The sequence below is a fragment of the Rhinichthys klamathensis genome, unplaced genomic scaffold (assembly GCF_029890125.1).
Source record: "Rhinichthys klamathensis goyatoka isolate OS25496 unplaced genomic scaffold, OSU_Roscu_1.1 h1tg000925l_1, whole genome shotgun sequence".
Classification (NCBI taxonomy): Eukaryota; Metazoa; Chordata; class Actinopteri; order Cypriniformes; family Leuciscidae; genus Rhinichthys; species Rhinichthys klamathensis.
The window spans coordinates 457,078-480,310 of record NW_026607258.1 but is presented as its reverse complement, the minus strand read 5'-3'; the positions used below and the strand labels follow the sequence as shown (position 1 = coordinate 480,310).

Here is a 23,233-nt window from a genome sequence, read left to right as displayed (position 1 = left end):
TTTAAACAAAGAAATGTTGACTTAAAATGAATAAAAACCTTTACAATTCTGTCACTAATACAAAGTTCTGTCATGAAACTGCTCAACCTTCAAATACTTGTTCAGCATTTGCTGTAGCAGTTACAGCACACTTTCAGAAACCCCCTCCCCAGCTCCACCTGTATAGATCTGCTATGGGTAATTCATGCTATATAGTATAGCAGCAGCAACATCAGCAGCATGTTTTACTTGCTCACAGCAGTGTGTCTACTATGTATCGGCAGTAGAAAACCCTGAACTTGCTCTGCAGTAGCAGGAGTGTAGGAGATCTATTCTGCCAAGACCAAACATCAACATTGTCATATCCATTACCATGCCAAACATGGTCATCATGACAGAAATTAAAAAATCAAATTTGTGACATTTGATAGTATGTTAATTTTAACTTTTCACTTAAAGTTATAAATTATATATATAAAAAATACAATATAGAAGCATTTCCAGCAGTTCTCTCAGTCTTTTGGACCCCACTATGCTACACTATATGACCCTGCAACATTATTAATATACTGTAATCTTGCCACAATTCTATCTTTAATCTCAATAGGAATGAATGACAGCAAGGAGCCGGCGTGCATCTTGTTAGCACAGCTTTCTCATTGAAAATCCCTTGAGCGTGCTTTGAGGGGTAATGAGAGGGGGATCCTGCCAAGAGACCCCTGATGTGTCTGATGACAAGCGAGTTCAAGGTGTGAATAAAGCCCCACTACAGCTTCTCTCCATTACCTCTGTTTTTTTCCTTCCTCATGAATATGGAAGGATTTGGCTTACAGCAGATCGAGAGAAAGGGAGCGGGAGGGGTAGGGGGCGGAGAGAGTGAGGTGCATGAGGAGAAGAGCAGAAGGGGGAGGGGTGGCGAGGAGATGATTCCGTCAGTTGCCGTAGCAATGCGCAGGCTCCGTGGAACAGGAGAGGACGGCTGCTGCTTAATGATCAGAAAACAACACTCGGCGCCTCGGCTGGCTTAGACAAGACGCTGTGGACTAGAACAGTGTGCTGAGCGGCCATCACGACACAGTGCTTGCGTGTGAGTGATGGGAATGAATGTGTCCGGTGTTGTTTCATCCCGACCAGGATTTGCTGATGGTGTTTTCGCTCTGACTATATTGGAATAGCTGGGGCTCTTTCTACCCAGATATACAAGAAGAGATTCTTTTGCAGGTAATTTGTTCCTCCCTCTCTCTCTCTCCTCCATCACTCCGTCTCTATCCCGCCATTGTTTTCCCGTTATTCCCTCTGGGACATGGGGTAACCTTGATCTCCATCCGTTATGCATCCATCCCTTTATTTTTTTTCCATTTTCATTCTGTACAGATTTGTAGGAAAAAATATTATAATTATTATTTTTAATTTTAAAATTGCACAATTTGAATATTCTTCCTCCATTTGGATAATCACAAATATTTTCAAATCCATGTGACCTAAAGAAATGTTGAACATTTCTTCATCTACAACCGTTACAATGGGATGTTGTATTTTTTTCTCTGCCATGCTTTATGATGTGATCCGCCATATTTCTTCTCATCATGGCTCATCAATTAATCTTATCTTGTGACGTGGTATATTCATTTTTCACAACATAGGTCACACCTGCCGCAAGCACTGTTAACACTCACAAATTCATTCTGTAATCCAAATGTATCCTCTAAGTAGTGCATTTGAGAAATATCTCTTGCATTTATCAGCACGATGATAAATACGAATGTAATGCACATTTAGATCACGTCATCCTCAATGGAGGTCGCACAGCAAAAGTGTTTTATTCCATTGCCATAGTTTGTGTTCCATCGATTGATTTGAGGTCAATATGCTATTTACACTCCTGCTCAATTCCACCCCCCTTCCCCAGGAATTGTGAATAAGGGCCTGCAGTTTATCACTGTAACATTGAATTACCTCTGTGCTTTGGTCATTGGATTTGGATGTTAAGGTTTTTTTTAACTGGTTGTGCCCATAGGCACAGTATTATGGGTGGCGGAAAAACAAATCAATGGGTAGCCAAAAACTAGAAAGTGGAAAAGGTCACGACCTTAATTCTGACAGACAGACACATACACACTAGAGTAAAATAATATCGCATTGCTGACTAATGTGATGTTGTGGTAAAAGCTTATGCAAGCCTGTTTTAAATGGATTTTTATCCTGCAGTCTTTTAGCTTTGACGTTAAGCCTGATAAAGCCTTTCGAGCTCATTCATGGGAACTGTCAGATCACAGGGTGAAAAAGGACGCATGAACTAATGTTATAATTACTCTCAGACCGAATTTGTTCATTCCAATGAAGAGTGAATCTTCATTCAAGTCATCTTGACTTGAAGAGAATGCAATAGCATCTGTTTTGGGCAAAATTAGCTTTTGCCTAAAAACACTCATATTGTAATATTTAATTTGCTAAAACTAAATGTTAATATTTTAAATAGATATAGTGTATTATAAGGAACTAATGACTGCAGAAAAAAAGCTACTGTACATACTTTAGCATTTTTTAAATTATATTTGTTCGAGAAAGTGAATTTGAATGAGCAGTAGCTATAATTGCTGTTTGACTTCGGCTGCCTCACAGACCAGGAATTCATTGGGAAAAATCCCAGAGGTTCTGCTGAATCAACCGCCATGCAAATTAAACACAATTACTTTCACTCTGCTTGAGCGAAATGCAGTCATTCGTGCCCCATGCTTGCTTAGTGGAAGAGAAAGAAATTCATTTAACGAGATGTCATCTGAGAAAAATTACATAAGTCTAAATGTTCATAGTTAAATAAGCCGTATAAAATGTTCTTGACTCGGAGGAAGCCACTGTTATATAGCTTCATAATCAAATACAGTTTTAGCTGTTTAAGATAAGTGAAAAACGATTTGAAATATTTCACATTCAGCGTTTTAAATTTTAGACGGTGATTTGAGATGTTGAATGACATATTGACGTTTATTATATTTTTAATCAGGGATTGTTGCAGTGCCGACCTCCACGTGACTGTGCGATCAAGAGGGCATCAGGATGGAGGCCCCTCTGGTGTGCCTGGATGAGGAATTCGAGGATCTGCGGCCCTGCAAGATGGAGGAGCTGGAATCAGAGCATCCTCCATGCCGGCCTCACAAAACAATTCCCCTGGCCCCGCTGTGCCGTGAAGACTTCTCAGAGTTAGAGAACTTCTCCGAGATGATGAGCTTCAAGTCCATGGAGGACCTGGTCAATGAATTTGACGAGAAGCTGAATGTGTGCTTCCATAATTACAACACCAAGACAGAAGGCCTGGCACCCGTACGGAACCAATCTCACGCCGAGGAGGATGAGGAGAGGCTTCAAGATGAAGAGTAAGCAAGATATTTTCTGTTCCACTTCCAGAATATATAACATAAATGCATGTAGGTAGAATAATTAATTAATTGTGCAGTTTGATGCAATTGGCTTCACGTTTTTGCACCATTAAGTATCACCAAATACATGTATGGATACTGTTATCACTGTGCTGATAAATATGCCCATCCAGTTGGCTCTCTCTGCCAATCAAAGTGAGGACATGTCTCTTTGCCAACTGCCCTGTCAATCAAACTTTATAAAAAACACCCTTTGTCCATCACCAGCGCCTGCCTGTGCGCATGTGTCCATGGTTTGGCCGTGAATTATTCAGCAAATTTTTACACGCCTCAGTGCTTTTGTTTGTCCTGACTTGCCTGTGCTGGCAGCCTGTCCCCATCCTCTCTTTGCCATCAAATCTGCATCTCGCAAAACAGGACAAAAAAATCTCTTGGTCTAAATATAGCGCACATGCATTTAAAAAACAGTCAAAACATCATCACTGATTGAGACTCTAATGGCAAAAATATACATAAATATTGGAAGGAAATAAAAAAGAGCATTACAACAGCTTTACAGTTGTGCATTTGCTTCAAATGTAATTTTTTGGATGCTTTTTTTCAATCTGTAGCATTTTAAGAGATAAAAACGAGTATGTCTTTGGGATTTCCAGTATTTGAGCATCTTGCTCATAACACTCTTAGTTTGTGCTGTAAATATGTTGTTGATTTATGATTTGTTAGCATGTTATTTTCTGCGTTTCCCGCTGTGATGTGTTCTCATTGCCCATGGCTTTTGTTCTTGGCTTGAATTCAGACACAAATCTGTCCTTGCGCTAGAATTCAGCCTGTGGCTGTGCATCTGACAAATTATAGAAATAAGCCTGCTGCAATTCCTTTTTTTTAACTCGCGGTTGGTAAATATTCTAGATAAGATGTTGCTTTTACAGATCTTCAGACAGTAAACAGAAACTCCTTCAGACAATGACATATGGGTAGACGATGAGTCTGTACCAGTTTGGTGTTGTTGCAGGGCTGGAATGGAGGCTGGTAGGCTTGTGTCTGTATGCCCTCAGAGATCAGCACACTTTGAATGGCCACTTGTTCCCTGGATGACTAGACAGAGGCACAAAGAAAGTGTGGAGAGTAATTTCGGCATGTGGATGAATAGACAGAAAAGAGAAAAGAAAGAAAGGAGAAAGAAAGCATTGTCACTAGCCTGGTTATATAAACATGGAAACCAGCTACTTAAAGAGCATCTTAAACATGTTGTAGCATCACTGTTGTGCACAAATGCATATAAAATGAATGCTGTACATTGGATCTGTCTCTACATTCCCAGTGCTAACAAATCATGATTAATACATATATGTGGAATTTCTTATTAAAGTCATTGTTAAAGAATGTATTATTCATAATTCTGAGAATGAATGTCTCATTTGTTTCATATTCACTGTGTGTCGGTTGGAACATTGTGTATATAAATGTCCATGCATGTGTCTTTGTAGTGTGTGGGATGCTCTGACTGACAACTACATCCCCTCCTCTGTGTCCAGCTGGGATGACCCCGCCTCAGAAACACTGAATGGCAACCTCTCAGATCAAGAGGTAAACATCTGCTCTGCTCTGATAACTTTCATGCTTTTGACAATTTTTATTTCCTGCAGGGTTACTGTATAGATTAGTGCTATTGGACATGACTATACTTTACATCTATAGTACAATAAAATGTTATGGACAACAAATTATTTACCAATGCAGGCACAACCTTTTCTTTTAAATGGGCTATATGTAAGTATTTTTATGCATTAATAATTGACAATGTGTAAACAGCTAGTAACAAAACTTAAAAAACAAGACCTTCCCTGACCTAGGTTGTTTATGAAAGCCTGTCGACTGATTTTATGTGAAGGACTTAGGACGCTTTTGCCGGGAAAATCAAAAGGATGTGAACTTTACACGCGTTCCCGAGAGCCTCTCTTATGTTCTATGACACATGAGACAACAGCTTATACAATGTTCAGGATAATATCGAAAGAGCTACATATATTCTCAAATATACTTTTTAATCAAACTATCATAACAGTGTAATGTTACCTCATCTGTCGACATGATGCCGATGAATTGCAGAACTGGTCCAAACATATCCACATCAATATGATTCAATTCTTTCTTAACTGCTGCTTTCTCACCTCTGTCATTTTTGTTGTGTGTTTATTTTGTTATTGAGAGGAAAGTGCGTACCACATATTTACAGTACATATTCATATAAACGTCGCTCTCAGCAGCATGGATGACGTCTGGATGTTCGTTAACAGTATATCGAAGCAACATCTTTTTTACTTCTAAGTAAAGAACGAAAAAGAACTTTGCCGTAAGTATATCAAGGCATTGAATTACGTTCAGTCTCTTTTATGTTAAGAGCACCAGCAATAAGTTGCTGGCTGCAGTTCACTTAACGGCCACTGGTGTTGCTAAAAACAAGGGTTTCTAATTCTAATCTGCATATAGCCCCTTTAATACTTACACTAGCTATATTTTTTTGATATTATTATTGTTATGTTAATAATATCAGTACAAATTGTTGTTAGGGTACTTTAATAATAATATTAACTATATTATATTATTGGAACTGAATTTAGTTGCAAAGCAATTACCATTGAAGCACTGGCCAACGAAAAACCCTTCTTGAAATAATATCATTCTCCTTAATGGAAAAAGCATTTATTTCCTCAGAGCAAATGACTGCAGCACTATGTGAGAGTACAGCTTTGCCCTCTCGATTCAGGGTGTGGTATGTTTATGCCAAATGGACAGCAAATACAGTCACTGGCTGCCAAAAACCTAACCTGATCTACTTTCTCTGACATTCAGCCTGTCACAAGCTTAGCAATAAACAGTTTCTACATCACAAAAAAATCTTACAGAAGTCTCCATGCCTGACTGGCAGACATTTACGTATTTTCTTATATATTCTGTCATCATGATGACACAGTTACAGTCTTCATAAATATTATGCTAATTAATTACCAACAAATGCAATTGGTCAGATGACTCTGGGTAATCTAATAATATTAGCTTTTGATTAGTTTTAGTTTTAGTACAGTAGATGAGAAGTCAGGTTTTTGTTGTACATCAATGTGGACCAGAAGAGCTATCAAGCATTCTATAAGCTACATTTAAAAGCACTCTCCTCAGCGCATTACCAATGAGTGTAATGGAACTATATGGAGCCATTACTCTCTACCATCTTGTCCTATTGATACTGCTGATGCTCCTAAACATGTTGTGAAATATTTCATTGTCTTGACTTTAAAGATACATGAAAAAGATGAGGATGAGATGAACGAGAAGAATGAAAATGCCAATTGTCTGCGTGAAGAACCTCTAATTACAGCTGATCAGGTGAGCCTAACTAAACAGATGTGTTGCACTGGTAAAAAAAAAAACCCAAAAAATATTAATTAATGCTTCAAAAGGTAAATAAATTAGTGTGCCAGCATTTTGTGAGTGATAAATTTAGCCTAATACTGTGTTTGAGGGTTTGTTTACATCGGGCAGGTTTACACTTGACCAGTAGCCTAGTTTTAAAGCTTTGCCAGATTTAAAATCAAGTGTGCTATTTATGGGATTGCATTTATTCATTGCGTACAAAGCTTAAATTCAAAACTACAGTTCTACTTGTGTCCTCAAAACGTCCACTGAAATCTGTCATTTATTCCCTCACCAGGTGATTGAGGAGATTGTGGAGATGATGGAAAACTCACCAGATCCTGGAGAGACAGAGGAAGAGGAGGACGATGATATCGGGGTCTCTTCCTCTCAAAGCAACCCCTCCCTACTGGAGGAGATCCGCATGCTGTCTCAGGCCTCCAACAACAACTGCTCTTATGAAGGTGCCCAGATAAACCTGCAATTAATAAATACATTCTTCAGATGAAACTATACATTAAGATGGAATAAAACGTACTAATACTGCTTTAAATTTAGTTGGTATCTAAATGGACAGGTAACAGATTATGTTTATCTTTATGGTTAAAATACAAGCAACAGCGTGAGGTTCATCAGCAAAAATCATTATTATGAGAAGTACCTTTATATTACTAGATCAAGGTCAGGAATAAAAAACAGATGTCTATTGAGAAAATAGTGAACAAAAGTGAATGAAAAATAGCCCATGTCGACTGAAAGCAACACTAAAGAAATATTAAGTCAAAGCCCATCATTAGTCACTCTCACAGTGTGAATGTCAAGTGTTGCTCGCTTTTGAAACTGGATGTTATTATGCCGTTTGTCATGCAGGTCTGAGGCTGATGCCGAGCTCGGCGCTGCTTGACATCTTGTGTCGGGTGGAGGCGGCAATACGAGAGTATTCGGAGGAACTGGTAACTCAGCTGGCCCGGAGGGACGAGCTGGAGTTCGAGAAAGAGGTGAAGAACACCTTCATCACAGCTCTAATGGAGGTCCAGAACAGACAGAAGGAGCAAAGGGAGCTGAGCAAGCGCAGGCGTAAGGACAAGGCCATGAGTCTACAAGGATCTACCCGCTCCGAGAAGATTGGGAGCATGCCTGCGAAGGTAAGTGTGTTGAAAGTAGATGCATGATGTTTACCTCCATCCAGTCTCCAGACACAGACATCTCTCTCTCTATGGTTAATAGATCCCAGCCCATCACTCTTTAGCTGCACTTAGCACTTACTGGACGAGCAGAGGAAGCATTCCCCTGCAGTATGAGCTGTGAAGGCAATACTAGCTTCCTCTTACTGTAATGCAGCTGTGATTCCATTACATCATGCAAGTAACTGCATCTCTGTGTCCTCAACATCCATGTTCTCACAGGGATGGATTTGGAATGATCATTTTAGTCATTTTGTACACAGAGACTAGAGTTAGTAAATGTGGCAAATTGTGAATCTCAAATTGAATATACTATGCATGCACCATTTTCCTGAACACGGAAGCCTGGGATTTTAGCCAATAAAAGTGAAAGGTTGTTGTTGTTTTTGTCGAAACTGGGTATAGAAAAAGAAAGTAGTGTGTAAAGAAATACTTTTTTTTGTCCATTATTATAAACTGATAAATATTTTTATTTTATGACTGATAACTGATAAATGGCTGATATTATTAATTTAAAAAATATATTTTTAATATTTATAATACATTCTTTATATTTTATTTTTAATTATATATATATATATAAAACCATAGAAATACAATTAATAGTTTTAAATCCTTACCAGATCTTTTCTCTAGCTTGCACTGTACTGTATGAAAACAGAAACATCTGGTACTAAGTATTTTAAATTTGAATGTTTTCCAGCGCTTCAGCATGGAGGGTCTGTCCAACATCCTGCAGACAGGGATCAGACAGACCTTTGGGACCTCAGGGACAGAAAAACAGGTGAGGATGAGCATTTCAGTTAATGTGCTGGATTACATTTATGCTGGATTAAACATATATACTGTATGCAGGTATAAAATCTGATCGTAAACTGTGTCTGTGTTTTTCTTGTGTGTGGTCAAAAGTACCTAAACACAGTCATCCCATATGAGAAAAAAGTGACTCCTCCATCTGTCGATGACTTGCAAATGCTCACAAAAAGTAAGTGTACTGAACTGCATTAATAATTCAACTATATAATATAGGGCTCTTCTGTAGCTCAAACAGTATGACGCTTACAACGCCAACCTCATGGGTTTGAGCTTGAACTGATAAAAATGTATGTGTACATTGAAGGCTTTGAATAAAAGTATCTGCCAATTGCATAAATAAAATAGCCTATAATATTGTTTTGCAGTTCTGTACGCCATGAAAGAAGACAGTGAGAAGGTCCCAACCCTCCTGACTGACTATATATTAAAAGGTAAATCTAAAATATTTTCACTGTTCCAGAATTATAATTTTTTTTTATTGTTCCATGAGGTGTATTTGAGGTTTTTATTGTGATTTATGTAGTATTATTATTTATTAAGATAATTTAGAGAAAGTAACTGTGACTCTTAAATAGGTCAAAAGATAAATATACAAAATGGATATTTTGTATATTTATAATATTCCATTTTTATATATAAAAATGGAATATGGAACAATGGAAATAACATCACATTTATTTCCATCAAGAGGTGCATCAATTTTTGGTCAAGATCTTGTATTGACAATGCAAGAGTCCAGCACTCTGTAAAGTCTCCTCCGGCACATCCCAAAGACTTTCAATGAATTTAAAGGTCTGAACTCAGAGGTGCCAGTTAATGTGAAAATGATTCTTCATGCTCCCTCCCAACCATTCTTTCACAATTTGAGCCTGAGAAATCTTGACATTGTCCTCCTGGAAAATGACCATGATGTGTCTTCCTACGTGATTGTTTAAGAAATGAAAAGCTACACTCCATCAATTATGGTTTGAAGAACTGTTGCCAAAACATAGCATGCTAGAAACATATAATCACTGCAATAGTGATGCAATCATAGACTCTTAATCATTTGCCTATTTTTTGGGGCCGGGCAGTGTAAGAAATAGAAATTGCACTTTTGAGATAATAATGCATTTCATTCAAAAAACGGATTCCCAGGGTAATACTGTTCTCCAGCTCTAAATATTCTCATAAATAAATATATGTTGTATGAAGAACATTTTATTCTAGACTTTTAGTAGCATTGAGCCCATTAATACCTGATCATATCTCCATCCTGCAGTTCTGTGTCCTACCTAAAGTCCTGAGCGTGATCTGCTGTTGGTGAGACTGTGGAGAGGCCAGGTGTCTTCGTTTCTCCTCTCTCAGTTCTCCAGCCCAGCTGCATGAGCTCCCTTACCCAGTATCAGCGAGGGACCCTGAACATCTAACCATCCTTCTCTTGCTTATCTAATGACCTTTGACCTTGCTCATCTCACTGCCCTTCCTGTATTCACATATCCACGACGTTCATACCACAGCGCCTGGTGCTTTACATGTTTTCTACTATGTACGTTACTTCAGGCCAAAAGCCATATGGAACGTGTAAGCGTAACAGGTGACCTATAATCGGTTTAACTCTACGATCAGGTACTATTTTCCTTTTGAAAGATATGCATAACATAAGGCATTTTACTTGATAATTCACATCCGTTCTGAACACAGGTGATGATGAGAAGGGCATTATTCACAATCTTCTGAAGGCGCAGATGCATTGATTTCGAGAGCATATTTGAAAATAATCCATCCAGACATTCTGCTTTTTGCCGTTTTAGTATTGTGGCTTCATTTCAGCAGAGGTTGGTTGAAGATACAGCATGTTTTAGTGTTCTACATTAATGCCAAGTTATAGGGAGAAACCTTGTGACTTTTCTTTTTTTTTCATCCTATGTATGAATTAATTATAGTTCTACATAATGTGGTTTCTTTGATGATCCATTTATCTAATAAAACTTTTTTTTTTAATTAACTTTAACTTTCATTCATGACTTGTGCTTCTTTAATGTATATATTTCTTATTTACTAAGGGGCATGGAGGAATTTGAAGTATTGCTGACTGAGTTACAGTTCCAATAAATGTCAAACCCTGTAAAAAACTGAATGACTGATTCATTGTAATACCGCAACATTTCACTAGAGGTCAGTCATACGCAGATAATCATAAGCACAAGCGTATTGACAACAGCATTACAGGAGGATTTTTGATGTGGCCTTTAGTGAAACATTATGCTTACAAGTGTTGGTTTGTTAACCCTAATAAACAGGTGACATCAAAACTGTTGATAATACCATTAGCCTAAGTTCATCATTATAAAAAATAAAATAAAATAAAGTTTCCAGAGTCATGGTGTGTGAGTGACTTTTCTAGATCTGCTTTATATTACATTATATTTATTAAGCGGTGTTTAGTCCCCTGGGACTGATATTCAGGGGCATTTTACCTTTATGAAAGGATTTTTTCCCTAATATATTACAAACCGTGATGTTCATTTACTTTTGTCTGTTGAATCATTATATAACGTTAATTGGATCATTTAATTTAAATTATGATTAGCTACAGTGTTTAGAACCATATTTGAAATATATCAAATGTCAGATAAAATATAAAAACAAGAATTATTTTTTGCTCGTGTAAACATCTTGACTTTTGTAAACATCTTGACATTTGTGGAGATCTACTGCCAGTCACGTTAGCTTAGCAATACTGACCCTGCTAAAATGCAGCTTATTTAATACATAACGTGCTAATTTTTTATATTTTCCAAATATTATTAATAACGTATCACTAGAAATGTCATAAAACACTAGTATCTTACCTTCCGCTGTCTTCTTTTTAGAGTCAACTGAATCTTCGTTCTTAACCATTCCCTTAAAAGCTTTCGTTGAAAAGTGCGCGAAAAATAATGCGCATGACTGTTTTTGTCGTGCATTTTTATCTTTAAAAGGACACTTTTTTGTTTGTTTTTTTAGCATTAGACAGCCTCTTAGCATTAACAGATATCTTTTAAACGGGTAATTAATTAACAATTAAACAAATAGGCATTTGAACTGCAACACAAATATATGACCGTATAACTTTACTACATATCGTATTTCCTTGTAAATAAACAGCTAGACTGAATTTTTACAGCCAGTTTCTTTTATTCAAAATATGAATACAAAGTGTTTTCATGTCCATAGATGGTATATGTCCTATATTACAGAACAATGAGGTTATCCAGTCTGCAGATGACAAAAATATTGACATGGGTACAGGCAATAAAACATTTCTAATTAAATAAAAAATATTTTGTGCTTGGAAAAACAGTCAGTTGCACAGTTGAGTACATAAAAGTTTTTGTTTGAAAAAAAAGAAGAAAAATACAGCAGTTTTTAAATAGCATTTATGAATTATGTGGTAAATTAAAAAATATATATAACATGAATTTTGCCATATTTACAGACACGCTATTGTGATTCATTGTCTCCTATAAAGTTGACATGAACTGCCATTCACAACCCCTTTTACTTCCACATCTACAACCACTGAACAGGAAATCTTTGGTTTTGTATCCAGTATACCAGATAAATCATAAACTTATTTGCTGCCATTAAATAACCACAGACCTAGAATGAGAAATAAATACCTTATTTACAGTAAGGTAAAGGAATGAATGTTTTTAATTATTGTTTACATCAATACAATACATTATCGAAGTTGTAAAATAGAATCATGGGGTACAAAACCACAATATAGATTAAGATACCGCCAAATTTTACACTTCTAAATTGAAAAATGCTACCATATATCTCTAAGAGATAACAACACGGGTTCGTTTTGAAATATATTTGGCCAAAAAACATTTAAAGGCAAATATTGCAACTTAATATGATGCCACTTTAAGTGAGGTCCTCGACATTTTCTTTAACCAATGCGGCTATGAAACATATGCTATTGATCGTGTGTAAACGTAATTATCAATGAGGAGTGTCTGTAAATAACGTCGAATAGACCTTTCATTTGTTTTCATCAAGGCAAGTTAGCATCTTTAGTTTGCAAAAGAACAATCAGCAAAACAGTAACAAGAACATAAAAATAAAATGTTTTTCATGAAAAGAAATGCGAATAATGCAAACATCTCAGTGTCTTTTTGTTTACCGTTTAACAAGTTCCACTTTACAGAAAGGAGAGGCTTTTCAGTAATACTTTGAACAGTAAAAAAACGATGAATTTATAAAACAATACAATGAGCATTTTTATATTTGTTTGTTTACGTTACTTATATATAAAAAATAAAATAAAAAATGTAAATAAAGAAAATTACACCATGCTGTTTCCATACAGAGGCAAAAAGCTTATTGGTTCCAGTCCATCCTTTTTAATGTGCTTCAGTTTGTAGGTCCGCAGATGTGAGGTCCTCCTTCTCTCTTCAGCAGAAGGGATTGGTCTTACACCAGAGAGCCGGCCTGGTTTTGCGCCGGCACCATAATGGGTACCCCTCCCATGCGGGAGATATTGGCCGCAGTTACGGTGGTGGGCAGCACTGGCGGACGTGGAATCTGAGGCTGAGCAGAGGCTGTCCGGGGCAGTGAGGTATGATGGGAGCCTCCGTTGGTGCTAGGGGGTCCCAATGGCCCGCGGGGCAGGGTAGGGTTGGTGTTGTAGCCCGGCAACGTGCGCTCCAGGTTGGCGTCTGCCGGAGGCTGTGCGCGGTAGGCGGCTATGCTGCCAGTGGCCGTGGTGATGGATGCAGTGTCGGAGTGAGGGTAATGGTGGTGATTGTGCGGGTCTCGTGGGTAAGAGCTGGTCTGAATGGAGGACAGGGTGCCGTTTTTAGAGATGATGTCAGATCCAGTGCCACTCTTGGCCCATGAGACGCGTTTGGGCGCCTGAGCATCCTCCCTGTAACACACAAAAACACTTAGTGTCTACACAAGTTATTATCATGTTCTTGGACGTACCGGTGTTTTTACTCATATGTCCCTGTTGTGTGGGAGGGTATATGTGTGGGCACGTGTGTTTGTGTTCTTCTCGTTCTCCACACTCAGAGTGCGACAGGTGTGGTTGAATATACTAGCGGGTTGGAGTGGCTTGGCAGAGTGAGGATATCCGTTCTTTGAGTTCCCCTCTCTTGCTTCAGACATGTTTACGTGTGTGCCCTCTTAGCATTTGTGAAACCTGCTAAGCCTATTTAACTGTGTGCCTTCAGCCTTTGTGCAATGCGCTAAGATTACTTAAAGGGATAGTTCACCCTAAAATTAACATTCTGTCATCATTTACTCACCCTCAAGTTGTTCCAAACCTGTATGAATTTCTTTGTTATGTGGAAGATAAATAATAGAATATATTTTGAAGAATCTCAGTAACCAACCATTGACTTCCATAGTATTTTTTTTTTTTCATATTATGGAAATCAACGGTGACCCACAACTGTTTGGTTACAGACATTTTTCTAAATATCTTCCTTTGTGTTCAGCAGAATAAAGAAATTCATACAGGTTTGGAACAACTTGAGGCTGAGTAAATGATGACACAATTTAACTACGCTCCTTGTGGGGAGTTGAATTGTTAAAACGGTGTAAACTGGTAATTGTATTGAATCACGTAAAAGTACTACTTTTAAGGGTGCTAACTTCGTAGGGAGTGGGGTGCTAATTTATTTTAAAACGCATTTTCTCCTGTTTACGAATAGCTAATAGGAAGGTAAAAACATGTTTTATTTTGCTTTTTGCTTTGATTTAGGAAAGATGCATAACCCAAGTTAGAGGTTTCCTATTTGTTATGTTGGCCTGTTGTTTTTTTTAGTTATTGTCCCCTTTTTTGTCTAAAATAAACTCCTACTTTTTGCTGCATTCTACGGAGCCCCCCTAGTCCCACTTTGTCAAAAAAATTATTGTCAATAAGATACTATCTTGAGGCCACGAGATACTATCTTGAGGCCACGAGATACTATCTTGAGGCCACGAGTTACTATCTTGAGGCCACGAGTTACTATCTTGAGGCCACGAGTTACTATCTTGAGGCCACGAGTTACTATCTTGAGGCCACAAGATACTATCTTGAGGCCACGAGTTACTATCTTGAGGCCACGAGTTACTATCTTGAGGCCACGAGTTACTATCTTGAGGCCACGAGATACTATCTTGAGGCCACGAGTTACTATCTTGAGGCCACGAGTTACTATCTTGAGGCCACGAGTTACTATCTTGAGGCCACGAGTTACTATCTTGAGGCCACGAGTTACTATCTTGAGGCCACGAGTTACTATCTTGAGGCCACTAGATACTATCTTGAGGCCACGAGTTACTATCTTGAGGCCACGAGTTACTATCTTGAGGCCACGAGTTACTATCTTGAGGCCACGAGATACTATCTTGAGGCCACGAGATACTATCTTGAGGCCACGAGATACTATCTTACTATCTTGAGGCCACGAGTTACTATCTTGAGGCCACGAGTTACTATCTTGAGGCCACGAGTTACTTATCTTGAGGCCACGAGATAGTTATAATAAATTTTTTTGACAAAGTGGGACTAGGGGGGCTCCGTAGCATTCAATTGCTTGTTGTGAGTGTTTGTGGGAGCAGACTTTAATACGTAACAATCAAGCAATAAATCATAATTATCTTACTTGATTTCATTGGCCAAATCCTCCTCTGTCTCTTTCCGTCTTGTCCACATGAAGAAGAGGAAGAGAATGATCAGAATGAGAGCCACAATACAACCAACCGTAACACCAGCGATCATCCCAGCATTAGTTGCTGCACAAAAAGAACAGGTTAAGTTAATGAAAGACAGAATAAACAAATACATTACCATTCAAAAGTTTGGGGTCAATACGATTTATTTTTTAATGTTTTTGAAAGAAGTCTCTTATGTTCTTTTGTTATTTAAAAAATAATAATTGTTATTCAAAAATACAGTAATACTGTGAACTATTATTACAATTTAAAATAACTGTTTTCTATTGTATTGTTTCTGTTTTACCTAAAATGTAATTTATTCCTGAGATGGCAAAGCTGAATTTTCAGTCTTTGTGTCACATGAACCTTCAGAAATTAGGTGCTAAAGAAACATTTCTTATTATTGTCAATGTTGAAAACAGTCATGCTACTGAAACGAACATAGACCAGTAAGAGCAGTGTGTGTAAACCTCACTCCCCTGGCCTCAAGAGGAGCGCTAGCGGCTGCAGTCTTTAGCGTCCTTGTTAGCACGGACCGGCTACATTTGGTGCCGTTGACTTGGATGGGAGTGAGGTTGATCTCATGAGGCTGTGGGGGTCTTGACTCTTTAATGTTAAAGACCCCTTGTTAACGTGCCAGCCTACCACGCTGGAGACTCTGGTTCGAATCCCGCTTGAAGTGGGTCGAGTAGGACCGGTTACACTACTTAACGTTTTAGAGAAAGCCGTAACACATTTCTTTAATGAATAGAAAGTTAATGGCATTTTAATGTAAATGTATTTATTGCCACTTTTGATTGATCAATTTAATGCTGAATAAAAGTTCCCCAAAAAAATGTCCCCCAAACTTTTGAACGAGTTTATGTAATGACCAAACATCAGTACATACATGTGATGACCTCCAGGTTGATGTAACAAGTCTCCTCTCCTGCAGAGTTGGATGAAGTGCACACGTATTTTCCTGACATATTACTGCTCAGATTGTTCAGCTTTAAAGTTCCTGCCGTTTCATCTACAACAACACAACAGTGTGAGGTTAAAGTCAGAAATGCATTTTTACAAAAAATAACTTAGCCAGAGGTCCCAAAAAATCGAATATTTGAAACAGAGATCGCGTGACAGTAACCGATAAAGTCCTGCTAGCTGAATGTTTATCCAAGATATCCAAGGATTTTATTCCAGCGCCTCGAGAATTATATAATTATGATTGTTTAAGGTTTAATCTCAGCCCAAACTGTTTCCCCATCACGCTTAAAGGATTAGTTTAGTCCAAAATGAAAATACTGAAATAATTTATTCATTTATTCAAAGTTCAAAACTCGCATGACTTACTTTCCTCCGTGGAACACAAAAGGAAATATTTTGTGTAATATAATATTTTTATATAATATAATTTTTAATATAATAGTTCATAAAACTCAATTATATTCTTTTTTTCACTGAAGCTCAAGCTTCAAAAAAAGCACCTTCATAGTATCCTAAAAGTGGTCAATGACCCGTGTGCTGTATTGCAAAGTCATGCGATAGTCAAACCAACCAAAATAAAGTGAATATTCATGAATAACCTTATCTCCAAGTGAGCTGTTAACCGTTGCGAATGGATCCAGAGTCACGTAGATGACTTTTAGTATATATTTATGGTGCTTTCTTTGTTAGTGACTGGGACATTCCTCAAAAATTCATCTCTTTTCCACAAAAGACATACAGTCAAACGTGATTGAAAGACATTAGGGATTTTTCCTTTTTGGGGAAACATGTTGAAATGTGAAACTGCCAAGTAGAGACACAATATGCTATTAGAAAGAAGATTGAAATTAATACATTATGTAAAACATATTCTTGTGTCTTACATAGATAGACTCACTTAGTGCGGGAGAGAAAAAGACTTCTGAGGTAGGGCTCGTCTTGGTCCACTTATATTTGGGGGACGGTTTACCATCATTAGAGTTACAGGCCAGAGTTATGTTTCCTTTAAGAACAGGCTTTTCTTTAACTTGACACACCGGCACTGAAGGAGGAACTGAAAAAGAGACATGATGTGATGTTAAATGATGTGATGTTAAATGTGGAGTAAAATAATTTTTTAGATGCTCTTTCTGTGAAAAGCTGCACTTCCAGAATTAAGTGTTTGAAAAAAAGAATATGTGGCCTGTGTCACAGAACACATTTGAAAGAGGATTAGATGATGCACATGTTTCTGCATCTGACATGTGCATAGGCTTGTGTGTTTTATGACTTTGCATGTGTGCGCCACAGTGTGGCAGCAAGTACTCACCTTTAACATTAAGCATTAGCTCTCCGGTGGGTCCTGTGGCCCCAGGGATCATGACCTGGCACATGTACTTCCCTGAGTCCGATGCTTTGGTATTGTTAATGAACAGGGATAGGTTGGTGTTGGGCATTTGATGGACAAAACCAACTCGACCTGCAAACTGGGAAGTGCTATGACTTAACTCTCCACTGACGTATGAGATGATCTAAAGAAAGACAAAGAGGTGGTTGAGAGGGATCATAATTACAAATGAGGAATGAACAGTTGATAACAATTCTGCCAATTCTGAGAATCTTTCACAATATGCATGTATTAATATATAAATTACATGAAATGCATTTAATCTAATGTTTTTGAAACATTATGCTCATAAAGGCATTTATTAGATGAAAAAATACAGAAACGGCAATATTTTGAAATATTTTTAGAATTTAAAAAAACTTTTCTATTTGAATATATTAAAAATGTATTATTTTCTTGTGATGACAAACTTTTCAGCATCATTACTCCAGTCTTCAGTCACATGATCCTTCAGAAACCATTATAATATGCTGGTTTGCTGCTCGAGAAACATTTCTTATAAATACTTTGTGTGTGTGAGTGTTTTTGTTTTGTTTTTTAAACTGGGATACACTACCAAACAAAAGTTGGGGAGAGTAATAAAAAATAAAAAAAGTCTAAAAATTATTACTTTTATCCGCCATTACTTTTAGGATGCATTAAAATGATCAAAAGTGTCAATAAAAGACATTTATAATATTACAAAAGATTTTTTTTAACAAATAAATTTTGTTCTTTTGAACTTTCTTTTCAAAGAATTCTAAGCCACAAAAATCTTAAGCAGCAAAAACTTTTTCAATATTGATAATAAATTGAGCACCGGTAATAACGGAGTATATTAGAATGTATGTCACTGAAGACTGGAGGAATGATGCTGAAAATTCAGCTTTGCCATCACAGGAATTAAATACACTACAAAATACATAAAAAATAAATATTTTTAATAATATTTAACAATATTATTGTATTTTTATTCAAAGAAATACAGCCTTGAAGAGCATAAGCACTTCCAAAAACATAAAATTATTGAAAACACCCACTTTGTCCTTACAATAACAAATCATAATTATCGAAAATATAAATATCTTTTAATAAAATATAAATATATGGGAGGTATTAATAAATAAATAAATAATAATATAAATTATACACACACACACAAAAGACAATTCTATTACTAATGTCAAAATTTTTTGACAAATTTTTAAAAATTTACAGTAAATTTCAAAACCACTGCACAAAGGTACAATAAAAAAAATGGAGTGACGTAAGATCATCAATCTTTTAGAGGCAGAGACAGAATTTCTCAGTGGACAGGTCTAAAAGATTCATAACCGAATAACCCTTCAGTGAGCAGAGTTAATCTCAACTGAAGAAAATGCAGGATAGAGGATTTTACAATCTGCAGATAATACGGTTTCTTACTCTCTAATGAGATGCCATGTAATCCAAAATGAAAGAGAATTGCTGCCAAGAGTGGACATTTCAATCTCAGTATTATACTAGCTCTTAAAGTAAGATGGCCTGAACTTAATCAAAGGCAATATGAGTTGTAGTCTGCTGTGATGACCCACATGACTTCTTGTAGTTTCAGAATGGTTAACACAAAGGAATTCTGCGATGACAGTGTGATATGAGCATCCATTCAAAATGATTCAACTGAATTAAAAATATATTTATTAAAAAGTGTATAATTTTTAAGAGCTTCTGATGTTTTATTTTAAAAATCGGTCCACAATATTTTTCCATAAAGTCTCAGCCATTCATAATCCAAATCACAACATGCACAGATGGTGCTAAACTTTCTGGCATCTGCACAAAAACTAAGGAATGATCCCACTCACAATACCATACCATTTGGAAATCTAATTTGGATGGACATAACATTATCAGATTTCATTATAAATCTTTGCTGAATCCTCTCGCCGTACTGCACTGGAAACATGTTCACACGAGTACTTGAGTGTGTATGATAATGAGGAGCAGGATTTATTCTGTGTGCACTCTTGACCTCTGGAACTCAAGAGTCTGAGTGACCAGGGACAGACATTATATTCCATCAGCTGCATGTCATGTTATGTTCTTAACTACTCCAAAAGAATCCATCTATAACACATTATGAAGATTTGTTTTTATAAAACTATGAAATCTGATTAAAAACAGCCAATGTGCACATGACCTAAGATACTGAGCTCATTACATTACTCAGTAGTGGGCAAAAGTGATGTCCAAAGGGGACATTTGTTTTTAAACACTGAACTTGGTTAAGGTATTTATTTATCTGACAAAATTATTTGGCAAAAAAGTCAAACTACAGCTACAAGTTATATTTTACTATAGAAAAAAAAAAGCTCACAGGAAAAATCCTATATTGACTAACATATTCAGTTATTAATATTTTGGTGGTTATCTCGTCTTTGCATGCGTTCATAATTTCTCTGTGACAGTCTGGCCAAAAATTACGTTCGCATAATATTTAGTTTCACTGCGTTATCACAAATCAAAACAATTGACTCCTAGCACAACTATGCAATATGCTTACAAAATCTAACAAATCTGTGATAATATTTGAGTAAAGGGTGAAGATGTCAGTTTTCCTAGGCTGAATATCACTTTTGTTCCCTACGGTTTTATAATAAAATCATAACAAAGACTTCCCTAACAAGTACTGATATATGATATAGTATTGATATATTTCATAGTTCATTGAATATTATAGTCTTTTATAATAATACATTGTCTCTCATTTATTTTAAAAAAAAGAGCTTAAGAAATCCCTCAATAATAACCACCTTATAATTATTACCATAATAAGCATTAATTGTTTATTAGTAACTAAAGCACATTATATGGGTAAGTTTTACTTTGACAAGCTTAAAGGACAAGTTCGTTATTTTACACTTGAAGCCCTGTTTCAAGATCATTTCTGATGAAATAGAATGGTTAAGATTAAAATTTGGACACATGCAAGTCAAGTCAAATGGAGTTGTTCAAAAACTATGATAAAACCTGTTGGAAAGCATCTTTTTCAGCGATTTTTGTGTGAGCATATCAGTGAACACCCCTGACCACTCTGTGAGTTTAACATCTTTGTAAACTAAAGTTTAATGCGTTTTGTCCACCTATGCAACCATTGTGGAGGTGGGGGGTGCAACCACAGAAACCGAAATTTCTTGGGACAGCAGCATGTGTCCAAATTTTTATCTTAACCGTTCTATTTCATCAGAAACGATCTTGAAACAGGGCTTTAAGTGTAAAATACCGAACTTGTCCTTTAAGTCATGCTTTAACTCATGTTATTACTACTACTAACTGACTTCTTGTTGTCTTAATCTACTGTGTTCAGTCATTGCACTAACTCAGGTGTTTTTTAATCCTACTTGCCTAATTTTGTTATGTTATATTATTATTGTATATGCTGTTAATAATGTTTTAGTAATAATGTTTATAAGTATTACTTATTTTTTTCATTATTATTTCTTATGTTCATCTTATTTGACCATTTTACCTACAATTTATTTGCATTTAATTCACAGTCTCAGCTGACCAGGTTGACCAAGATATATTCTGTATATAACTGTATATGTCATAAATTCTTGAATGACTCTTGAAATTATCCTTTATTTTAGGAAAGGTGACAAATAACATGTCCATGTATTTTAACATCAAGATTTTAGGGTTTTTATATATCATTTTTTAAAAGTCACCATTTAAATAAAAATGTTTTTCACTTCAGTGGTTCTGCAGTGAGACAATTTGATGTGTATTACGTACTAATATTGCATGCAGTCTCTCAATTAATATGACTAACATAAAAATAAAGTACATTAAAAAAAATTTGTATACTAAAAAAAATCATCTTAAAAATAAAACATTTTTAGAAGAAGTTTTACATATCAAACTGCAGGACACTGCTGTCACTGCCAACTCATTCAAAGAAAAGCAACATATAGCAAAAGACAGTCACCATTTCTGTGCTGGTGGACATGTAGTTCCAGACGACCGTGTTCTTCTGTATCTCAGCACCAGTGAAAGAAGCCTGCAGCACTACCATCTTCCCTTGGATCACTTCTACGTTTTTATAAGGCAGCACAAGTTGGGCCAGGTCACCTGGAAAGAAAAAAACAGAAAGCAAAAATCGATTAACAACCTGCGAAAATACTGACACTCAACCTAGTTGACAGACCACAAGTCCAGATGCACTCCTTTGAAACTCCAATAAAAGCTCGGAAACATCCAGGAGTGACTTACACTCCCCCAAGTGGAGGTAAACCAGCTGAATCCAGCTGTCCTGGTTGTCGGTCTGTTCCGCCAGCTTGGCCAGGACTCTTCAGTTCAGCTCCCGTAGAAACAGATACTCGCCACACACAGACACTCATAAAAGAGAATCTGCTTCTAAAATCCTCTTGTCATTTAGGACTTTAAAAAAAAAAACACAAAAAACGGGTGATGCAACTGCAGAGCATCTCTTTTTAGGCTTATGTGTAGGCTGTCTCGAATTCCCCTCCCTTAAGTGTAAAACCACTAATCCTCAATGAGAATCCTGTTTGTGCTCGTCTCTCTAACATTTTCTTCTGCTTTATGTTTGCGGGCTGGTCTTTAGCCCGATTACAAACTAGCAAGGATAGATAGTGTGATTTCTTCCATTGACCCTCTCCAAATAAAGCCGTTGCTTATAGCGTTCAAATTCAGAAATTTAGCCTATGGTGCAGGATCAAAAATTTAATCGCATTATAAATGTATAAAGGAATAAATCTGCTTTCATGGTAAATCTTGATCAACATTTCATTTTATAGGTCAAAAGGGGAAAAAAGATTTCTGGCCATGCCAGTTCACCCCTCTGTCATTTTAGGGCAGTGAACTGGATACAACTATACTGTGAATCACTTTTCAAATTAAAAATATTTATAATCAAACATACAGAGAGGACAGACAACAAGATGTGTGCTGATTATCAAGACAATGTACCACACATGTTTGGTGTAGACTTGGTGCCATCGATCCATCATAAAATCTCACCGACCAGACACTTCAACAGTAATGTATATTAAATATTTTTGATGAGTATTCATGTATTCAAAAACACATTTAATTAAGTCAATTAGAGTTTATCATTTCCTATCAACAAGATTTGTAAATAAAAAGTTTACTTGCCTTAAGTTTATTTATAATTTTCAAGCAAGAACACTAGCATTTTGAATTGAACAATAGTGCAAATTTCTAGTACAATTTCCATAATCTGAATGCTACATACAAAGCATTTTAAGCCCTAAGCAGCTTAGAAGAAATGCTTAAAGGGCTCCTATTATGGATTTTTGAAAATGACCTTTCATGTAGTGTGTGACATAGCTCTAAGTGAATGAAAACATCCAAGTTTTAAATCTGAAAGGGCACCGTATATTAAGTTATTGTCTTTCAAAAGTAAGAGTCGACTGAGTCAATGAAATGAATCG

General features: G+C 36.6%; 2 protein-coding genes across 4 annotated transcripts in view; one reads left to right on the top strand and one right to left on the bottom strand.

Moving 5' to 3' along the window:
* Positions 1–911: 911 nt before the first annotated feature.
* fez1 (fasciculation and elongation protein zeta 1 (zygin I)) lies at positions 912–10,766 on the top strand. 2 transcript variants are annotated; one of them, XM_056244133.1, is made up of 10 exons: positions 912–1,200; positions 2,984–3,353; positions 4,892–4,943; positions 6,654–6,740; positions 7,066–7,231; positions 7,638–7,912; positions 8,655–8,735; positions 8,861–8,936; positions 9,133–9,198; positions 10,029–10,766. In XM_056244133.1, the coding sequence occupies exons 2-10, from the start codon at positions 3,037–3,039 to the stop codon at positions 10,043–10,045; spliced, it is 1,137 nt and encodes a 378-aa protein (XP_056100108.1). In that variant the 5' UTR covers positions 912–1,200; positions 2,984–3,036; the 3' UTR covers positions 10,046–10,766. The 2 variants fall into 2 exon arrangements, with proteins under 2 accessions (XP_056100108.1, XP_056100107.1); XM_056244132.1 differs by having other exon boundaries at positions 913–1,200; positions 4,844–4,943.
* A 1,414-nt stretch (positions 10,767–12,180) lies between these two features.
* The window catches only part of esama (endothelial cell adhesion molecule a), a 54,110-nt gene continuing 43,057 nt past the window's right edge, over positions 12,181–23,233 (bottom strand). The window contains exons 1-7 of one of the 2 annotated variants that reach the window (XM_056244125.1): positions 22,032–22,150; positions 21,748–21,890; positions 17,724–17,925; positions 17,313–17,468; positions 16,338–16,460; positions 15,397–15,526; positions 12,181–13,667 (exon numbers count right to left, since the gene is read on the bottom strand). In XM_056244125.1, the coding sequence (XP_056100100.1) occupies positions 13,214–13,667; positions 15,397–15,526; positions 16,338–16,460; positions 17,313–17,468; positions 17,724–17,925; positions 21,748–21,834 (1,152 nt within the window). In that variant the 5' untranslated portion in view covers positions 21,835–21,890; positions 22,032–22,150 and the 3' untranslated portion in view covers positions 12,181–13,213. Of the gene's footprint in view, positions 13,668–15,396; positions 15,527–16,337; positions 16,461–17,312; positions 17,469–17,723; positions 17,926–21,747; positions 21,891–22,031; positions 22,151–23,233 lie in introns of those variants that run through there. The other variant, XM_056244124.1, reaches the window with a different exon arrangement.